This window comes from Marmota marmota, unplaced genomic scaffold (genome assembly GCF_001458135.2).
Source record: "Marmota marmota marmota unplaced genomic scaffold, marMar, whole genome shotgun sequence".
Taxonomy (NCBI): Eukaryota; Metazoa; Chordata; class Mammalia; order Rodentia; family Sciuridae; genus Marmota; species Marmota marmota.
The window spans coordinates 31,743,108-31,762,060 of record NW_026000174.1 but is presented as its reverse complement, the minus strand read 5'-3'; the positions used below and the strand labels follow the sequence as shown (position 1 = coordinate 31,762,060).

The 18,953-nt window shown below is 39.8% G+C and overlaps 1 protein-coding gene and 1 long non-coding RNA gene across 3 annotated transcripts in view; one reads left to right on the top strand and one right to left on the bottom strand.

The window, feature by feature from the left end:
* LOC125612079 overlaps positions 1 to 2,459 on the bottom strand; it is an 83,581-nt gene extending 81,122 nt beyond the window's left edge. For both annotated transcript variants that reach the window (XR_007342380.1, XR_007342379.1), the window contains exon 1: positions 2,331 to 2,459. This is a non-coding gene — a long non-coding RNA (uncharacterized LOC125612079). The remainder of the gene's footprint in view (positions 1 to 2,330) is intronic.
* Positions 2,460 to 9,404: 6,945 nt separating this feature from the next.
* Csrp3 (cysteine and glycine rich protein 3) overlaps positions 9,405 to 18,953 on the top strand; it is an 18,704-nt gene continuing 9,155 nt past the window's right edge. The window contains exons 1-2 of the mRNA XM_015477698.2: positions 9,405 to 9,494; positions 18,440 to 18,579. Coding sequence (XP_015333184.1) covers positions 18,468 to 18,579 — 112 coding nt within the window. The 5' untranslated portion in view covers positions 9,405 to 9,494; positions 18,440 to 18,467. The remainder of the gene's footprint in view (positions 9,495 to 18,439; positions 18,580 to 18,953) is intronic.

Sequence of the window (18,953 nt, the reverse complement as noted above, 5' to 3'; positions counted from 1 at the left end):
TACAAAATGATATTGCCAACAGGAAGACAGTTTCTTGCAAAATTAGTCTACTCTTACCATATGATCCCGTATTTGAGCTATTTTGTATTTACACAAGTGAGTTATGTCCAAATAAAATGTGTACATAAATATTTATAGCAGTTTTATTTCTAATTTCCCAAGCCTGAAAGCAACTAAGATGTCCTTCAATAGTGGAATGGATAAATGATTTATGGCGCATCCAGACAATGGAAAAATTTTCAGCACTGAAAAGAAATGAGCTATCAAGCCAGGAGAAGACCTACTAAGTGGGAGAAGGCAATCTGGAATGGCTACATACTATATGACTCCAACTACAAGACATTCTGGAAAAGGAACAATATTTTTGAAGAAGGTAAAAAGATGAATGGTTGCCAGGGGTTAGTGGGGAGGAAGAAATGAATAGATAGAGCACAAAGGATTTTTTAAGTCAAAGAAAGTAGTCTGTATGATATTGCAGTGGTGGATACATGTTCTTATATGCTTGTCAAAACCCACAGAATAAACAACAGAAAGAGTGAACTCTAAACCAGGTGCAGAGGCACATGTCTGCAATCTCAGTTACTTGGGAAGCTGAGACAGGAGAACCACAAGTCAAGCCCAATCTTAGCAACTTAGCAAGACTCTTGTTTTAAAAATAAAACAAAAAGGGCTGAGGATACACCTCAGTGGTAGATGCTTGCTTAGCATGTGTGAGGCCCTGGGTTCCATCCTCCATACAAGGGTGGGAAGAGAAAATGAGTGAAGTCTAATATAAACTATGAACTTTGGGTGGTGATGATGTATCACTGTGGGTTCACTGACTATAACAAATGGACCCCTCTGGCACTGAATGCTGATACTGAGGGAGGATATGTGTGTGCGGAGGGAGAGGGTAAGGGATACATGAGAATTCTATATCTTCCACTCAATTTTGCTGTGAATCTAAAATTTTCCTGAAAAAAAAAAAAAGACTATCTTTAAGAAAAGAGAACATCATTTTGAAATGTTGGAGGGCTTTCTGTTTTCTTCTTATATGAAGGGGATTGTCATGGTATCTGGTAGGAGTCAGTGACACAGTGGCACACACCACTTTGAAGATTCTAATACTCTTTGGACCCATGTCAGTTTGGATTCTGCTTTCCCTAAAGACCTGGCATTTATTCATTCATTCAGTGCTGGGAACTCAATTACTACTGAGTCACATATCCAGGCCCTTTGGTTTTATTTTTGAGACAGAATCTGACAAAGTTGCTTAGGGCCTCACTAAGTTGCTGAAGCTGGCCTCAAATTTGTGATCCTCCTGCCTCAGTCTCCCCATTTGTGAGATTACAGGCATACACCACTGCACCAGACAAGACCTAAGTTTTAAATTCAACATCCAAGCATCATCTTCTTACTATTGAAACTATCTTCAGGTCTGACCTGACCACTTTACTCTCTTTTCCATCTTCATGAACCCAGTAGATCAACTCATCTTTCTGAAACCTTTTCTCCTGGTCTGTGGCTTTCCAACTTCAAAGGAGCAGAGCCCTGAGGTTTTATCATTAAGGAGAGGTTTGTTGGTTGGCTGTTTTGTTTGTTTTTGTTTTCCATGTGTCAAGAGCTCTTATTTCCTAATGTATCTTGTACCCTTCATATGCCCAAATTTTATGTAATAGGGCCATCATGGGCCACAAGTATTTTTGTAATAGACTATTTGCTCTTGTTGAAAAAAGGCCATTCACACTCAAAGGGTAATAAAAATTTAGTATGCCTAATTGGAAAATAAGAATCATGAAATTAGAAGACACCTTAGAAGTCATTTCACATAGCATGAGTATTCCATAAGTAAAGAAACTAGAAAAGGCACACAGGTAGTTAACAGCAAAGCTAAGACCAGTTACCTCCCACTGTCCATTCTAATCCAGTATTATTTCTACTATCAGCACAGAATGGACTTCTTGGTAAAGTTAATAAAAGACTTCCAACCATAATAAAAAAGGCATCTATCTTTATTTCAATATTTTAAAAATGAAATGACTATATTTTTAAATCAAAAATGTTATTTTTTTTTACTGAGGTTGTGCTTTATCTCCTGATACTCTATCTTATATATAATAGGAATTTTGCTCTCCCCAAATTACTCAGATATGAAAATAAGTTCAAACAAAAGATTTCAAATGCCATCAGGTGTCAAACCAGAGGACTCACACATAAATAAGATTCTCATTGTCTCTAGGTAATTTATCATTTAATGAGCCCAAGAAACCTGTGAACAACCAGCTGAAGTTCCCTATAATAAGTGTAAAGAGAATGATTTGGGAACCCAGGCAGAGAGTGGCGCATCCTACCTGGAAAGAGCAGGGGTGGAGGCCCTCACTGAAGAGGCAGCATGTGAGCTGCTTATTGAAGGATGAGGAAGATTTCAGGAGAGGGAGGAGGTCAAGGAGGTGGAGAACATTCCAGGCAGAGGACGGAACATGAGCAAAGCAGAGAGGCATGAAAGCGCTGGCTATTTTTGGAGAAGAGAGATTAGACTGAAGAGCTTGGAAGATAGGATAAAGGAAAGGAGAGGGGGAGAAGAAGTTGGAAAGTTAATTTGGAGTAAGATGAAGAAACTTGAATGCCGTGTCAAAATTTGAGCACGATATCAATCTAATGGGTACCAACAAAGGTCATCAGCTGTTTCAAAAGATTCTGGTAGTGGTGCCAGATTAGAGAGAGGTAGGGAAACTGGGTAGGGGGCTTCTGGAAAAGTCTAGCAAGACATTTGAACCAAGGCAAGAGGAGGAGCAGGAACAAAAAGGGCTGAACTCAAAAGATGTTTAACATCTGTTGTTGACACAGGTGACCAGTATAAAGTCTCTACTCGATCCATGGAAGTATCTCCTAAGTTGGTCCTGCTTGTTCACCTTCAAGCCTCTGTGAGTTGATTTGCATTTATTACTTTGCTGGTCTGTGATAGCCACCTCAGGAGCTTGTACTGCTCTGGGCTTCTAAATGTTTGTACTGATTTGAGTAGTAAAAGAACAGCCTCTCCTGAACCCAAGGGACTATTTCTGTAAAGCCCTGCTAATCTCTCAGAGCAAGATGAAGTTGAGTTGGTGCTTTGGCTGTGCAGATGCTCAGACCAAAGCATACTCTTTGCCATTTATATAATAACACTAGATGAGCTAAAATTTCCATCAAAGCATGGGCTCTGGAGTACAGAACCTGGGTTCACGTCCTGGCTTTATCATTTACTAGTTGTGTGACCAACCCTCTTGAGCCAGGTTCTTTATCTTTCTCCTCTCTCTGGTCAGGAGAGAGAGAAAAACTGAGATAAAGGGACTAAAAGAGAAGCGAGATCTCAAACCCAAGAGAGAATTAAACTTGGGACAGTTAAGCTGAGAAGCATTATGTAAGGAATGCTGTTATCCTAGAAAGTGACAAATGGCCACAGAAATAAGAACACTAATTTTAAAAATCTGGCTGATGTGAATAGGTAAGATATTTGGTTCATTAAGCCTCAGTTTATTTCAGTAAAGATGATGATATTTGTTTTTATTTCTTGTGAATAAATAAATAAATAAAAGAACTATCTTGATGGGCTTAGGAGTAGCTTTGCCCATTTCTGTGCCTTTCCTAGATGAGACACATAGCCAGGAGCAACCTTTGAATGGTAGGATAGAGTTAGTTCTCTTTTTGAAATAAGAACCAATGACAAATGTCAGATCACTGGTGCGTAGAAACAGTGAAAGGCCCTAGTAACTCTGAAAATGTGGCCGGCATTGAATATATTATAGTCCAATTATGTTTCTTTTAAGAGTGGTTTGGATGAGCAGATGGAAGCTGAGCTTCCTCAGCCTGCAAGTTCTTCTATAAAATATTCCTTCTTTTATTCAGCATAACTTAGAGCAGTGGTTTCCAAAGTTGGGGAGAGGGTGGGCAGCATTTTAGGGAATATGCAAGATAATAAAGCATAAGGGAAAAAAATCAGGACTTTTATTATATTTATTTTTAACCTTTTTAGTGCACAGTTTAGAATGTTTCATAATGTACATAAAACTACAGAAATATCCTTATAATTTATAAGTAAGTACATATATAAATATATACATGCAAACATGTGTGTGTATTGCCCAAAAATGTTTACCGTGAGGACTGTGATCAAATTTACAACCAATGTTGTAGAAGGGCTTTGGAGTTAAATCTGGGTTTACATTTCTTTGTCACCTTTGTGATGTGTACTTCCCAAAGACTTTCTAATTTTTAGTTATTCTAGGGGAATGAAGAAGAGGAGGAGTGGATTCTAATCTAACATTGCCACTGACTTGCTGTGGACTCAACTCTGTGGCCTTGTGGCATTTACTTGGTTTTCATGAGTTCCACTTATTTCATTACTCACTGATGCAATGAGTGCAATGGGGGGAAAGATAATAATGTGTTCTTGACAAAGTTATTGTGAGGAGTAAATAAACACGGTTTATAGTTTAGATCCCACTTCTTTCTGATTTTGGATATGAAGGCAATGTTTCAAGTCCTGTATGTTTCGATTTCCCTCACTGTGCCCCCTTACTCTCTTGCCTGGTCTCCTTCGTGACCTGTTCCTCAATGCTTTACTCATTTCTGGCTTTCCTAGGGGAGTGAGGCAGGAACAGTCAGTTGAATTTTAGCATCCATTCACTTACTGTGGGATGAATGATCAGCTAGTATCAAGTGAGACCCCTGCTATGTGTTCAAAGCATGCTTAGTATACGCTATTCTTTTATCATTCCAAAATGAATTTGGGGACTTCTTCGTTTTTTCAGAGGAAGAAACTCAAGAGCAGTGCTGTCCAATAGAACTTTCTGTACGACACACTTTTCTCTGTCTATGCTGTCCACTGTGCAGGCACTAGCCACATATGGTCATGAAGCACTTGGAATGGGGTGACTGAGACAAGTTTTATCTAATTTTATTCAATTTCAATTTGAATAGCCTCATGTGGCTATTGGCTACTGTGTTGAATAACATAACCTAGAAATTGCCAGCAGACCACAGGAATCCAGAAATAACTTTAATAGAAAATAAATTGGAAATAACACTGAAGAACAAAAGAAGAGTGGCCATCAACAAGTGAGAAGCTTTGAAGGATTCCAGAGAGAAAGCAGAAAGACACAGATTACCAGAAAGAGCTGTGATCACATGCAGCAGAGCACTGTGGTGAGCTTAGAGCGGTTTCTGTGACATTCCAAACTTGAAATTGGTGGACATACGTGGGAGAGGGCCCTGGGCAATCACCAAATGATGCATAAAAAAAATGGATCCTGGGCTATTAGCCTCCCTCTCTTCCCAGTGTGGTCCAGGCTAAGGCACTGAAAAGCCTGTGAAGCTTTCGGGAGAACCAGTGACCTCCAGAGGGACTGAAAGATTCCACTGGAGATGACAATCCACCACAGAAGAACACTTGACAGCCTTCTCTATCCACCCCCCAATCACTGTGGGAAAGCTCCTTTAACCCACCAAGAGATGAACAGGAATTCTCAAATAAAATGATAATCATATAACTAAGAATCTGAAATATATTTGACAAGCAAGCACCCCAAAAGAGAAACACCAAATTCAATGAAAGAACCAACTCTAAGAAAACAGAATTATTATAGCAAACAAGACTTTTCCTGAATTCATATAATTAATATCCTCAAAGAGACTCAAGATAACATATCATTCATAAAACAAGGAAAACTTTAAAATTAAAAGTGGAATTATTTAAAAATTAAAAGGTGAATTTGAATAGAAGAATACATTTGGATGAAATACAAATTAGTTCTATGTAAGATTGATTTAAGGAATTATGTTTTGATACTGGAGATTGAACCCAAAGTTTCTTCACCACTGAGCTACATCCCAGTTCTTTTTTTTTTTTAATTTTTTTTTTTTTGAGGCAGTGTCTTGCAAAACTGTTGAGGCTGGCCTTGGACTTGCGATCCTCCTGCCTCAGCCTCCCAAGTTGCTGGGATTACAGGCATGTTACCACTGCACCCAGTTGAAATTCTTGAATATACATAAAAGGAAAAAGAAATTCTAACTTTTAATAGGAGTTAAATACAGGAATGACTGAAAGAATTAACCAAAAAGTTTTTCCAAACTCAAAAAATATAAGTTTTCAAGTTGAAATGACCCACTAAATTTTAAGCAAAATAAATCTCAAAGACCCTGAGAAAATTTTTGTGAAATTTAAGAAAAAAATCCTAAAATAGAAGTTTGTAAAATGGAATAGGAACATGAACAAGACTGGAACTAGAACCATTATCTACATTACTAGAAGAAATAAAAACAGTTCTTTCAAGTTCTTAACCAAAATTATTTTGAATCTGTATTCCTAAATTTGTGTGTGTGTGTGTGTGTGTGTGTGATTCTTAATTTTTCTTTTTTCTATCACTGGTGCATTATAGTTGCACATAATAGTTGGGTTCATTTTGACCAAATCATTCATGCATGTAATTTAATTTACTCCATTTCAGTCCCAGGTGCCCTCCCTCTCCCTTTCTCTCCCCTTCTTCCTCCCCTATCTTCCTTTTCCTACTCCACTGTTCTACCTTTCACTCATTTGTTTATTTTAAATTGTGCTTTATACTTATACATAAAAGTGGAACTCACTGTGGTATTTTTATACATGCACACAGTGTAATTTTGTCAATTTATTCTGTATTTCCTCCCTTTTCCCTCCCCCTCAATCTCCTTTACTCTGCTGGTCTTCCTCTGTCTTTATGATATCTGACCCCCACCCTTACCCCCTTATTTGTTCTAGCTTGCTCATGTGAAACAGAACATTTGATTCTTGATTTTCTGATTCTGGCTTATTTCACGTAACATAATGTTCTCTGGTTCTATCCATTTTCCAGCAAATACCATGATTTCATTCCTTATGAATGAGTAAAACTCCATTGTGTCTATATACCACATTTTCTTAATCCATTCATCTACTGATGGGCACCTAGGCTGGTTCCATATCTTAGCTATTGTGAATTGCACTGCTATAAATATTAACGTGGCTGTATCAATATAGTATGCTGATTTGAGTTCTTTGGATAAATATCAAGGACAACTTCTAAATTTAACCATACTAGCATTCAAATGGAAGGCAAAATTAAAACTGAATTGGGTCTCCTTCAAATTCACATGTTAGGTCCAAACTCCAAGTACCTCAGAATATGATACTGTATTTGGAGAAACAGCTTTCAAAGAAGTAATTAAGATAAAATGAAATCATATGGGTGGGCCCTGAACCTGTATGAATGGTGTCTTTAATAAGAAGAGATTAGGAGCTAGGTGCAGTGACCCACATCAGCAATCCTAGCCGTTCAAGAGGCTGAGGCAAGGGGATTGAAAATTTGAGGCCAGCCTCAGCAGTTTAGCAAGAACATAAATTTTATTCTATTTCAAAATAAAAAGGGTGACTCATTGGTGGAGTTCCTGGGTCATTCCCCAGTGATAGAGAGAGACAGATTGATTAGGACATAGACACATAGAGTGAAGACCACATAAAGACACAAGGAGAATATCTATAAGCCAAGCAGAAGAAAATAACACCAATAGCCCCTAGACTTTTAGCCTTCAGAATTGTGAGAAAATAAATCTTTATTTTAAAAATGCTTTAAATTTTTGGTACCAGGGAAAAAATTCCGGGCCTCACACATGCTAGGCAAGTGCTCTACTACTGAGCTGCATGACTAGCCCTTTTTATTTTGAGACTTGGTCTCGGTTTGTCTCAAACTTGCAAACCTCTTGCTTGGTTTCCCAAAGAGCTGGGATTACAGACATGTACCACCCTGTCTAGAATAAATTTCTGTATTTAAGCCACCCAGTATGTGATATTGTTCCAGCAACTTTAGAAAACCAATACTAAGACCTTTTCAATTATGAGAGACGTTAGTAAGTTTCTAACACAGACTCAACGAGTTCATCAATAATGTATTCTATCATACACAGAGAATTTAAAACGTAAGATACAAAAAACATACAAGAAGCACTTGAATGAAGAAAATAGTAAAATTTATTATATTTAAATAGCTACTAATGTATGATGACCACAGCTAATTACAATCTGAAACTGAAATCCAGATGATCTACATGTCTTGCTGTGGGCAGGGGTATAAAGGCAAGTCAGGGTGTGGTAAGGGGACATGGCAATGATGGTGCCAACTACGGGCTCCTCTGTCTTTTAACTTTTTATACATTGATGTTTATTTATCTATGGATAAAATGTTGATAACATAAACATACACATGCACAATTTTGAAAGCCACTATTCGAGAAGACTTTTGAAGTCCTTTCTAGCCTTAACTTTACAAGGCAATTATCATTGCCTCATTTCTAAGACAGACACATGCTGTTCTATGAGAACACTGACCAAGGACGGCTCATGTGAAGAGTGCCATGGATGCTATCTTTGTGAAATCACAACCCTCCTGACAGTGAAATCTCCCATCCCTCAACCAATTGCTTTGTGGAGAGGTAACTGAAGAGCTAAGATGATTGAAGGGCTACATTTCAGAAACCTCCTGTTTGAGTCCAGCTATACCCAATCTTGACATCCAAGTCAACATGAGTAAAAAGTGATAAGGAACAAATGACCTGAGTTCCAATCTAGACCCTGCCATGCTCTGGGTTAGGTGCCTCAGTTTCCCCATCCATAACATAAAAAAAATTGGTCTTTAAGTCTCTGATCTTCTTGCCAGCTGTTAAATTCTATGATTCATGTGGATCCATGATGCTTGGCCAAAACCAAACTGTGCATTCCAGACAAAGAGAAATTCAACCTCCAAGGAAAATGTGGGTCTATCTCTAACTTGTCATAAATACAATGTTTTGATGATAAAAATGATGAACTGCTGGATCAAATTCTTAAACAGAAAAAGATGATGAACAAAGTAGCTCAAAACTTGAGAGAGAACTTTTCTTTGTAAGACAGACAGGCCTCTGATGATCAGCTGGCTTTCCCCACCATGCTTCCTTGAAGTGATTAGCTCAGTGTCGCTTCAGACCCCCATCACTCTTATTTTTAGCTCTGAGTTCTCCTCACGAGCACAGTGACCTGTATCTCAGAATTCCAGAGGATTCCCAGACATGGCTCATGAGTCATTGCAGGTACTTTGTGTCCATTTCCAGGACATTCAGTAGTGTGGGGCCTGGCAAAACAACTTTAGATATAAATTCTTAGCTCTTTCCATTCTAACCAATTGATCAGAAGATAAACATTCCACAAATTGATCTCTTGGTACCATAGGCAATTGACAATTGAAACAGACCCCAAGTGATATTGTTCTCCAAGAGCCTCCCAGCTGGCGTGAGGGGAACAAAACTCAGGGCTGTGGTCACAGGCTATTTTCAGCCTCTGATAGCAGTTGTGTTACTCATGTCTCATTCATCCTCTCCCCTCGGCCTCCCTCCTACTCTTCCCTCCACAGGCCAAGCTGGTGACAGCCTCTATATATTTAAAGAGGACGAGAGCCCCCCTCACTCAGTTGAACTGACAGAGACCACACGGGCAGGTAAGTGGAGTGAAGCCGGCATTTGATCTGGGGGTGGGCTGGCTGGGTGGCGGTTGGGACTCTGATTGTGTACAGGGACATTCAGATTGTATAGTTGTTAAAAATTCAAGAAGCAAGATTAATATTCGGTTCAAGCACTGAAGAGGTACCTCAGTGATAGAGCATTTGCCTAACATGCAGAAGGCCCTGGGTTCAATCCTCAGCACTACCACACATGCACTAAAACACAAAGGGTGTTTAAGACAAAGAAATGTTTAACACAAAGATATGAGTAAGGAATTATTTTTTCTAAAACCACTTTCATGGAGGAATTTTTCCTATTGTCTTAGTTGGGGTGGCAGGAAGCAGAAGAAAATAGATCTGCATTCTAGTCCCAAACCCACTACATAACTAGTGGATGAACTCTAAGGAAGTTCCCACTCATGGTCTTGGTCTCCTCTTCTTCAAAGATCCATAGAAATGTGGTGATATTTTTCTAAACTATGAAGTACTCTAGAGTTCCAAGGCAGTTTTAATAGATGCAGCATCATTGAAGACAGATTTTCATGCTCAAAGTACATTGAATTATGCTACTCAAAAGGTGGGAGTGAATGACTGAGATTTCAGGTTTGTTAGTTTAAAAATAGCTTTTATATCTCAAGGATGTTCAGCTTACTTTTAATCATTTAAAATTAATCAAAACTGATCCCAAAAAAGAAACTGCCAAGTTGAAAATCCATTAAAAGCTCTTATTTAATCAGATGATAATTTCCAGCTAGGGGCAAGGGGTGATTCCCAGTGTTTCCTCTAGGTTTTGTCAAGAATTTCTTTTTAATATGTGAGTGACAGGCATAGCTGTGATTGAGAAGTGGTTTTAACTAATGGCCTGAGTGGAAATGCTGCCAAAAGATCAAAGCTGCTGCTTCCAATTTCTGCTCCTTCCCTGAGCCAGGGCGGTGACTCCTCCAAGAAGGAGGAGTTGGTGACCAGCAAGATAGCTTTGTCTAAATGCAACTGAAAGCTATTGAATGAGCAGGTTTTGACCACCTCCTGTTTCAAGGTTGGGACAGGTAGAGGCAGCACCAGTAACGGAAGGAAGGCAAGAACAGCAAGGAGGAAGGGAAATGGAGACAGCTGGTACCCTCAGCTTACTTTTGGGATTGGGTATATCCAATGTATGTGAAACTTCTTTATGACCCAGAAAATGTGGGAGATTTTTCTGATGTGGCTTTGGTTCCTTTCTGAACAACCTAGTCATCTGTGGTCAGTGGAAATAAGCCCTGGCTGTTAGGCAGGAGGTACAGCAACCCAGGGTTTGGTGAGTGTTCCCCAGGGCCTGGAAAGACAAATATTCTATAATCCCACGTACAAGCCATCCATCAGAGATGGGGAGGCAGGACACGGAGTGAGAGAAAGAGTGGGAAAGAAGGAGGGCTAGTGATTAGCAGCATTCAACAGGCAATTAACGAAAATCCTCTCAAAAGAGGTAGAAAACAAATTCAGAAATCCCAGAAACTTTGAGAAGGGAAGAGAACAAAGGCACCATCAAAGAGTCAGTTTGAATTCTAACTCTGAATATCATTTAGCTTCTCAGTTTCCATTGTCTGAACAGTAAAATTAAGGTAAGGCCACCTATCTTTCCAGAATTTGTCAGAATTGAACGAGATAAAGTATAGACAGTACTTTGGAACATTTAATTAAATTATACAAATACCCAAGGCCTTTTAGAAATGGCCCAGGGCCACGCCTGATGGAGTGTGGAGGGTTTCCTGCTTTGTACAAGGGAGAAGATAAAAGTCCAGGGGTCAGAGTGGGTAAGACACTGATCAGGCATCGGAAGATGATTAATTTGTTTACAAGAGGAAGGACACAGGCCTAGGGATATAACACAGGAAACACAACTAGGCATGCAGCCTTCTAATTACAAGCATGCTGCTCAGATATCTGAGAATAGGATTTGGACTGTTAGGCTTCACAATCAGAGGGAGATGTGATGCCTGCAAATGTGAAAAAATGTGCATATGTTTTTCAGGGAAGGAAAGCAGAAAGGGAAACAGCAATATTCTGAAGGGTCAGGAAGGATGGAAGCTATTTCTGAGCCTCCATGAGCAATGTCTTCCTGGGCAAGGGCTAATTGTACTTTGGCGCTTGGTTAATTGCACTAGGAAGTCTCAGAACAAGTATTAACTTATTTAACTATCATGCAAAGTCCTGAAAATGTCATCCTCTCAAGGAAGAAACTAAAGTTCAAAGCATAGTAATGGAACAGGGTCACATGTCCACAAAGCAACAGAGCCAGGATATAAAATAGGATACAATGTTATCTTTAAAAATAAAGCATCAAGGTCAACTTAGAACAAAGAGGGAGTTTCTGACAGTAACAGTGGGTCATGACTTGGAGATAATTTCAGAAAAGGTGTAACATGACCATGTGTTGCCACCTTAGTCTGAGGGTGTGACTACCTTGCCTGCATTTTAATTGAGCGAGAGCCTATGTTTCCGGTTATTTCCATGCTGGGAAATAATGCAATTTATGCTTCTTAGGCTTTGTGAAAGGGCCAATGCTGGGAGAATTTGTATATGTATCTGGGTTCAGCAGCTTAGGAGGAAGCCGCTGACCTTGAGTGTCCTACTCCAGGGCAGATGAGTGTATTTTCCCTGGGCCACAGGGCCACTGTGTGGGACAGGCACACTGCTTCCCTTCAAACTGCAGATCACCAGCAAGGTGAGCTCAACCAGAGCTGCCAAAGAGGCAGGGGATGTCTGGGGCAGAGACTCAGGACCTTGTCTGATTTGTAGCCAATGATGTCAGGCAACCTGCTCTACCGTGAGGGGACTGCCTCACTTCTGGTCTGGCCACATGTGTGTGACACATTCCAGAGGCTGAGAAATAGTTGGTTCATGATCTGCACCAGAAGGGCCATGGAGAAAAAGCAGAGAGAGATTTGCTTGCTTTTTGAAAATAGGTTTGAAAGCTGGAGATCAAGTAATAATACCACCATCAACAGTAGAAATAATGAAAGTGACTAAAATGATCAAATAACTGTTGGGTATTAAGAATTTATATATAGCATCTTAGATATTATCTTATTCAACCTGAAAACAGTCTTCCCATACATGCTCTCTCATCCTGCCTTTACATGCTTGAGGACAGGGCTCAAGAATTTGAGTAAGTTGCTAAGGTCCACCATGATACTATGTCATCTTTGTTACCTGAACTAAGAAGGAGTGTTTGAGAGGGGACACCACTGGGCAGGATTTCTACAGGGAAAGGCTTCATTCACTGTTCAGATCCTTAAATCTGTCTCAGAGCTGTCAAGAACCTTTGAAAGGGCCTCACGGCATCATGGCCACTTGGATATCTATTACCTAAAGAGCTGAAAATCAATAGCTAGAAAGACCTCTCCAGTCCCAAAGGAGCCCTTTCCATGTTTGAATAGCACTGACTCTTAGAAAGGCCTTTATTGAGTCAAACTCTCTGCTACTTCTCCCATGAGTGCTGTGTCCCATAGGGAGAGGATAGATCTGTCAGGACTCAATTCAAATCAACTAGAAGTTTGGTTAATGGAGATGCCAACTCTTTTCCCTCTCCAGTTTGTTGGATACAGAACCAGCCTAACTGGGGTTTGAATTGCAGCTCAGTGTTCAGTTGCAAAATGGGGATAACAAAATTGGCTGTGTGGAGCTGTTTTAAGTACTAAAGATAATATATGTGAAGCAACTTATGAGTAGTAAACAAATAGTAGCTAATGTTAATGTGGGAATACAGCTTTGGAGTCAAGAGATCTGAGCTCCAATCTAGTCTTGAAATACATCCCAGTCATGTGATCTAATTTCCCTAAGACTCCATTTACTTTCTCTGAGAAGCCTATGTTTCAGCAGTACGTGGCAGCTTATGAGATGTGCTTAGTGTCTGGCCCAAGGGCTGTGATCCAGACCTGTCAGCTTCAGTAATGTGAGCATGTTAGTAATGATATGAGTATCTCCTAAATTCCAGATATGCATTCCTATGATCCAAGATCTTTATCTCAGCCAGTGTAAACAAACAAAACACACTGTGTAGAGTCAATAGGGTGACCAAGAGAGCCAATGCTGAGCTGAAAACATTGTGGCACTGTCATTTGAGATCTCTGCTCAAAATCTTGATCTAAGGTTCCCTCCAAAATTCTTCAATTGATCCTTAGAAGAAGAAACTGAATCACTAAGTGGCCATTTTATGTACCATTTCCACTTTTGACCTAAGATATTGCCTTTCAGTTCATAGTTGGAGAAGGGAAGGAAGAAGTTGGATTAGGAAGAATGTGCTCAAGATTGGTTATTCTTTCAAAAATTCAGATGGAGCTGAGTAAGTGGTGCATACCTATGATCCCAGAGACTGAGGCAAGAGGATCTGAAGCTCAAAACCAGCCTCAGCAGCTTAATGAGGCCCTAAGCAATTTAGCAAGACCCTGTCTCAAAATAAAAACTAAAAAGGGGTTGGGGAGTGGCTCAGGGGTTAAATACCCCTGAGTTTAAACCCTAGCATAAATTTTTTTTTTCAGATCAATACATGACAATATCACATTGTAGCAGAGCTCATTAGCTCTTAAATTTAATAATACAGTTTACAAAGTGGTTTAACAGAACTGAAGCAATTCTCCAAATAATAGTGATGGCAAGGACTATTGTCCTGTCTTTGAACTACTGTTACAGTTCAGAGAGGTTGAACGGTTTTCCCAGATTATACAGCTTTGAAGCAGCAAGAAGGCACAGAACTCTGGCCTACGCCTGTCCCTCACCCCCACTACTGCACATTTCCAGGCACTCTCTTCCACCTCATTACCAGCTAAGAAGTCTACACAAGGCTGTCTCTCACTGAGCCCTGGGTATCCAAGACTGTACTCCAACCTGTCCCAAGCTGACACAGGGACCCTGCTTTGTCATCCTCATAAAAATCCAACTGCCTCATTTCAGTTCTGATCCATGGCTTGTCTGTGACCAAACAGCCATCTCAGGGTGGGCCCCAAGGGTAGTGCCAGGTGGTGTGATGGAGATTGTGACACAGGTGACAAATGGGGCTGAGTGACGGGCAAACCTATATTTGGTGTCCACCTTCAATGACCCTCACCAGTTCCAGGCAACACTGGTAAACAAATGGCCCATCTCTTGGCACCTTGCCAGGATACATTTACATTCCAAGCCTGGCTAGGAGAGTGTTGAGACACAGGAATTCCGAAGCAATGTGGAAGATGAAAAGGTTATGTTTGTGAGCCAGGACCTAAATGTACTTTCAAATCATTGGGACTTAATTAGCACATTGGTGCTGTTTGAATAACCTGAAATAAAGTGGGTAATGGTGCCTTGCTGTTTTGGCTTCTCAATACTGATTTTGATTTCATCCTTTTTCATGATCTTCACAACAATCCTGTGTGAGAGATAATATTATCCACATTTTCCACTCAAGTTCAAGGTCATAAGGTCATGGTTAGAATCCACATCTTTGGATATAGGATTCTTTAAAACAGCCTCTGACTTTTGCCCTGTGAACACTGGGAGAAGAAATGTGACATTTTCTGTGTTTAGCCTGCATTGCTATGCTCCCATCTTTAGAAATGGAACCACTAATAGCATCTGTTAATAGAATACTCACAGATTTCTATTTTGAGTTTCCAGTTCTGATATGTGTATGTCAGATATTTATGATCACTTAAAAACAAGCTTGCAAAGACACATTAGCTTGTGAAGAAGGTATTATCTGTAATCTTACCCTCATTTTGAAAAGTATGCCTAGGCAATTACTGAAAAAATATATATCCCAAAAGGCAAATATGTCTCCCATTAACTTATAGGACATACCAATGATATCTCTGAAGATATGGAATGAGAAATTTGACCTAGAATTGTTTTCACTGAAAATTTCTACATCCTTAATTTTATAAGTGTCACTGTCATGTTCCTGGATGACATATATTGACTTTATCCTCTATTTGATTCTGTTCTTTTTAGAACATGTATTATCTTTCTTGAGAGGAGGCATCTGGGAAAAATAAATTAGTTAAGAAAATACCTCCAAATGTTTACTTTTTTGTCACACCTTGGTTATAGGGGGCATGGGATTAGAAGACGGTGGAATGTGACGGACATTATTATCCAAAGTACATGTATAAAGACACGAATTGGTGTGAATGCACTTTGCATACAACCAGAAAAATGAAAAGTTGTGCTGTATATGTGTAATAAGAATCGTAATGCATTCTGCTGTCATATATAAATAAAAATTTAATTAAAAAATGAGGAGATGAGACAATCTTAAAAATCTATTCCAACTCTGAAAGTCTATGGTTAAAATGGAATCTAAAGTAAACTATTTAGGCTCTTTTAAGTATATCAAGATTTTTTTCTTTCCCTGAAATTTCCTTCCCCCTTTCTCTATCTGCTGAATTCCTATTCAACCTTCAAACCCCTAATTGAATGTAATCTCCTCTGTGATCTCACAAGACTCTTCTCTGGTCCAGAGTAAAATGGCTCCTGCCTCTGTTTGTCACTAGAACATGAGCTTCTCAATGCCAAAGGACACAAATTACTCTCTTGTTCCTCTTTCCCTCCCTCCTCCCTCCTTTCCTCCCTTCCTTCCTCTCTATACTGGGAATTAAAGCCAAGTTATTGCACATACAAGACAAGTGCTCTACCACTGAGATATACTCAGCCCTTTTTAAAGTCTTATTTTGAGACAGGGTCTCACTAAGTTGCCTAGGAAAGTCTTGAAAGTGTGATCCTCTGGCCTCAGTTTCCTGAGTAGCTGGGTTTACAGGCATGTGCTACTATGCCTGGTAAAATACTCATTTTTACAAGTTCTTCACCTCCTTGATCTGCTACTCAAGACCTAGTACAATGCTTGACACATGATAGGCAGGTAGCAAATGTATGGAGGAGGGAGGGAGGGAGGGAAGGACTATAGGCTTGATTCCAAGCTTTTCCATTCAAAATCCATTACTCTTTCTCTTATACTAAACAAACTGCTCTAAAGAAATAGGAATACCATATTTCCTGTTTTTATTTTTTTAAGAATTTAACCTTTATTTTATTTATTTGTTTGTTGTCATTTACTTGTTTTTATGTGGTGCTAAGGATTGAACCTAGGGCCTCACCTGTTCTAGGCAAGAACTCTACCACTGAGCTACAACCCCAGCCCCCATTTCCTGTTTTTAACACTATTTTCTAAAATTTTACTAACTAAACAGAAGACCCTGCTTCTATCAGAGGAAGGATAGGATGTTCCCAGCTAACCTCAGTTATTCTGAGCAGGAAAAGCTCTTCAGAAAGGTATTTAGACAGGAACATTCCCTTCAGTCCTAGTGTCAGGCTCAGTAGTCTGTTTGCTATTTACTTTCTGTTTCTTAGCAAAAACTGTCTTTGTTGGGAGACTGTGAGATACAATCCTGAGCAGTTGACCCAGGAGGGCTTAGCATTAATCGCCAACTATTATAAGAAGGTGACTGGATTCCCAGAAGGGAAAGTGAAGGTCAGAGAAGCCACTTGGAATGACCTGATAGTGCTTAATGACAATGACAAGATGACACCCCTCCCTGCCTTCTTAGAAACCAAAGGATCCCTGTAAAAATTCAGCCCTCTGGGTGACTGGCAGGATTTCAGAAATTTCATTAAATATTGACAGCTTATTTCAGTTCTGCTTTTGGAGAACTGAAAACTTGGAGTCATACTTGAAGATATGATATATGAAAATTATTTTTTAAAATCCTCTTCTTTGGTTAATGTCTCATAAACATAATCCTCTGGCGAGAAGACAAGGACAGCCTTGGCTGTGCCTATAAGCAGCTTCTTGCAACATAATGAGCTTCAAGGGTGCAGGGGGCAAGTCAGTATTGTTGTCAGGCTCCTGTCAAGTGCTATGAACTCTGTCACATCCCTTCTCGTGTATGGTGTCATTTGTTCCTTAAAACAATACTGGGAAGCAGCAGGGAAAAGCATGGCTATCTTTACTATGCAGGTAGGAGGAGGTAAAGAGAAGCTTTATAATTCTTCCATATACACAGAGCTAGTTAAGGGGACCTGAAAACATAAGGTAGATTCCAGACCACTGACATCATTTCCTTGTCTGGGAAATGATATTCTTAAAAAGGGGTGTGTGTATGTGTGTGTGTGTGTATGGAATAAATATAGTGTATATGTATATATGGAATAAATCTGAATAAAACATGTATTTTTATCAGCAAAATAAGCTAAGTAAGGCCTGGTTATCCAAAGGGTAGTTCACTATTAGCAGCATCAACTTTGCCTGTTACTAGACTCACCAAATTAGAATCTGCATTTTAGCAAGATTTGGGGTAATTAAAGGAACCCTGAGCTAAACTCAGTGTGATTGTGCACGCCTATAATCCTAGTCCCTTGGGAAACTGAAGCAGGAGGATTGGCAGTTAAGGCCAGCCTGGACAAGTTAGTGAGAGACTGTCTCAAAATTTTTTAAAAATAATTTTAAAAAGGACTGGGGATATAGCTCAGTGGTAGAGTGTTCCTGGGTTTAATCCCCAGTACGGGGAGCATGACAGGGGAAGAACTGAGCTAGACAAGAAAATAATACTATTTTCATAGGTAACTCTCTTTCCTGATGGAATAACTTTAAAAAAAAACATTTTATATGGAAAATAGTATTTATATTGGTACATATTTTATATAATCAAAATTAGCATCCATCCCTTCTAGGAACACTGTGAGACAAATAGGGAAAGATGCTATTGAAATTTAAAAGAAGAGGAAACTGAGTCCCAAAGTGATAAAATGACCACTCAAAGCCTCCTGGGTATCTGAGCTTATTCAAAAACTCGCACATTACTAGCTATTTGCTTAATGAATGAATGAACCACCAAACAAATGGACTGGATCCTGGTTCTCAGATTGCTGCATTACTTGAGATTGATTCACTTTTGGGGCCTCCTAAATTAATAGTATTTGCTTTATAACCTCTTTAGACTTGACCTTGATCAGAGAGTCTTCAAGATGCCAAACTGGGGTGGAGGAGCAAAATGCGGAGCCTGTGAAAAGACTGTCTACCATGCGGAAGAAATCCAGTGCAATGGAAGGAGTTTCCATAAGACCTGTTTCCACTGCAGTGAGTTGGGTGGATACCTCGGGAGGGCCTTCCACATCCAGAGGGCATTTCAAAGTTCTCCCTAAACCACTGGTACTGTAGGTTGATGTCAGTATGTAGGAGCCTGGCCCAGGAATATAACCCATGGGTCCCACCTAGAAGGAACAGTGCTCTCCTGAGTACCCAGCACCCTCTTCCAACCACGCTCCCAACTCAGAGGTCGTTTTCCTGCAGCTCACAGTCAGGACAAGCTGGCCTGCCTCTGCTCTCTGTGGCAAAACCCTTGATCCAGTGGTGACATTTACAAAATGTGACTTGGCAGAGATAGGAAGCCAGCACTTATCTAAAGCCAGGGTGGATTTGGCTTTCTGTTTTGTTACCCCTGCTCCCCCCCC